The following is a 3,118-nucleotide window of genomic DNA, read 5'->3' on the forward strand; positions in this document are numbered from 1 at the left end:
ATTCAGATTTATTTGCAAGTACACACCAATTCAGGTTTATATGCAAGTACACACCAATTCAGGTTTATATGCAAGTACACACCAATTCAGGTTTATATGCAAGTACACACCAATTCAGGTTTATATGCAAATACACACCAATTCAGGTTTAGATTATACGTATAAATGTTCATATTTAGAATTTTTAAAAAATATAAAAACAGTAAAGATGACCACATTCAAGACACAATTGTCTGCACACATGTAAATATGTATTTCGATTCCATGTACAGCCTTGACTACTTTACAGACCCTCAATCTACAAACGTTTGTTTTTTAATTCTTGACGTTCTGTAGTCTAATAATAGTTTATTTTGTCTAAAATTAAAAATTCTTCAGTTGCTACATAACTAACCATTCATAATTAAGGCAGTCTTTATCCAGAAGTTATAAGTTGAGTTGACTACTAATCAACTTTATTCATTTGTTTCCAAAACTTTGTTGATAAAGTTAATAAACTTTGTCATTTCACAGTTGGAAAATGGATTTTCCAAATTCAACATTTCACAGGTGATCATACCTAAGGTTTTTTTTTACATGAAAATTATCATGAATTTTTGCTGTACCCCAACAGTTCAGGGAGGCAACAACCCGGTCCCTGGTATCAAAAAGGTTGATAAAAGCTCACTTAGATCAAGCTAAACATTCACTAAGATTTTTTTATAGTAGTTTTAGTATCCATTTTTTATTATACAAATAAATGATCGTGTCATACTAAATAGCACTATATACATAAAACGTAACCAGGACTTGTTTTCTCTAGGCTGATATCACAAGTTTATCATTGGTTCATCGTTCTAGGTTTCCTGTCTAGATGATGTCTGTGGAATGATACCATTTTATAACCCAGAAGTACCGGATCAGTTTTATCGCCTTTGGACGTCTCTCTTTCTTCATGCGGGGTAAGATGTATGAACATCCAACTGAAGTATTTATTAACATAAAAAAGATTATGTAGGAAGAAAATTCTGAAATATTCTTCCAGATCATTAGTAAGGATTTAAAATAGACCTGTAATTATTATTTTTTTATTGTATTGTGCACATTTACTGATTATCTCTTCTTGAACCACAGAACTGTGGTTATCACACTTGGTAGTCTGGTCAAGATCTGAACGTGTGATGTAAAATTAATAGCACGTCAGATTGGTTGATACGAGAAACCAATTATTCGTGTATAAAATGAAACGTATTTTTGAGGTACGGATAACGTATTGTCTGACAAAATGTTTTACGTTTAGAAAGATTGTTTTACTTTAGTACCATTGTTAGTCATTTTTTACTGTGGGCCTTGTCAACAAATAGATCTTTAAAGTTTTAGGGATTTCTTCAGATGTGTTTTTAAAAATGTTTGTTATATAAATATTTTGATCATTTAACTTTTGTCATGTTTGAAACAGAGATTTTCTTTACAGCTCTTCGGGTACACTGTAACTGTATATACTTGGTTTCGTATTTGTTGCTACTTCGTACTAGTACTACCTGAATAATTTTGTTGAATTAGATGTGAGAAAAAAAGTGATGATACTTTTTGAATCTTAATCTTGAGTGTTGTCTAAATATCAAGATACTGAAATAAAGAGATGCAAACATTTTGGAATGACACTTGAAGGTTTAGGATTTAATTTTTTCTTTTTATGAAACAACATTCATTTCGAGTAGCAGAATGTGGATAACTATTGTTAGATGAAGTTTATTAAGTTTTAAACTGTGTTTTTGTACAGTTTGTTAGTTAAGAAAACAAGCACTAAGACTGTACTAGTTTAACTGGTGTTTTTTTCTCTCTGTTTAAGGATAATACATCTTCTCGTTACGGTGATCATTCAGTACTATTTCATGCGAGAGAAGAATTAAAAGAACTACTAACCTCAGCTCTGTATGGAACAAATATTGCACTTCCTAGGTTCCCTGCAATCCCTGACATGATGTAGATGATCCCAATCCTTAAAGGACCTGTTAGTTTTTCTAGAAGAAGAATTAAAAGAACTACTAACCTCAGCTCTGTATGGAACAAATATTGCACTTCCTAGGTTCCCTGCAATCCCTGACATGATGTAGATGATCCCAATCCTTAAAGGACCTGTTAGTTTTTCTAGAACGTAAAACATACACACATATATATGTATATAAATTTTTACTAGGGTCACAAGTGACTTAGAGTGTAAAGTATCTTCTATCAGACAATTCTGAAGTTTGAAAATGGGCCATCCAAATGAATTTTACTTAAAAATCAAATGTTGCAAAATAACTGAAGACAATAGGAACATTAGATACATGAAATATCAACTAAACATCACATTATACTAGTTGCTATTTATTGTACTTCAGGCCTTCCAATGACACACGAAATAAATAAAGATGGCTAACAGTAAATATCAACTAAACATCACATTATACTAGTTGCTATTTATTGTACTTCAGGCCTTCCAATGACACACGAAATAAATAAAGATGGCTAACAGTAAATATCAGGGGGTACTTAGACATGACATTTTGTGTTACAAGTAACTTCATATACATGGTTTATAGTTGGCTGTTGTTAATCAGGAAAATATAGTACCCAATTAATCCTAAGGTATAACTTTATTTTTTATTTCTGGGTTTACAAATCAGACATTAATTGTATCTTCTGTTAAGATTATAATATCAAAAGGTTTTTTTTATTTACTGCTTATCCTTACCAGAAAGATCCGAACAGTCATTTGTTGCAGAAGCTGTAAAGTTTAAAGTCTAATAATCGTGACTTTACGAGTACAGAATTGGGCTGATCAGAGATTACGTTGACTTACTTACTCGAACCTGTAAGTCACTTGTATGACCCTAGTAAAAATTTATATACATATATATGTGTGTGTGTGTGTTTTACACTCTAAGTCACTTGTATGACCCTAGTAAAAATTTATATACATATATATGTGTGTATGTTTTATGCTGTAAGTCACTTGTGACCCTAGTAAAAATTTATATACATATATATGTGTGTGTTTTACCCTGTAAGTCACTTGTGACCCTAGTAAAAATTTATATACATATATATGTGTGTGTTTTACCCTGTAAGTCACTTGTGACCCTAGTAAAAA

The 3,118-nt window shown here is 31.3% G+C and overlaps 1 protein-coding gene across 1 annotated transcript in view; it reads left to right on the forward strand.

The window, feature by feature from the left end:
* LOC106472484 (inactive rhomboid protein 1-like) overlaps positions 1-3,118 on the forward strand; it is an 11,887-nt gene that overhangs the window by 6,985 nt on the left and 1,784 nt on the right. The window contains exons 5-6 of the mRNA XM_022401066.1: positions 841-941; positions 1,832-1,876. Of these exons, the coding sequence (XP_022256774.1) occupies positions 841-941; positions 1,832-1,876 (146 nt within the window). The remainder of the gene's footprint in view (positions 1-840; positions 942-1,831; positions 1,877-3,118) is intronic.

This window comes from Limulus polyphemus, unplaced genomic scaffold (assembly GCF_000517525.1).
Source record: "Limulus polyphemus unplaced genomic scaffold, Limulus_polyphemus-2.1.2 Scaffold5374, whole genome shotgun sequence".
Taxonomy (NCBI): domain Eukaryota; kingdom Metazoa; phylum Arthropoda; class Merostomata; order Xiphosura; family Limulidae; genus Limulus; species Limulus polyphemus.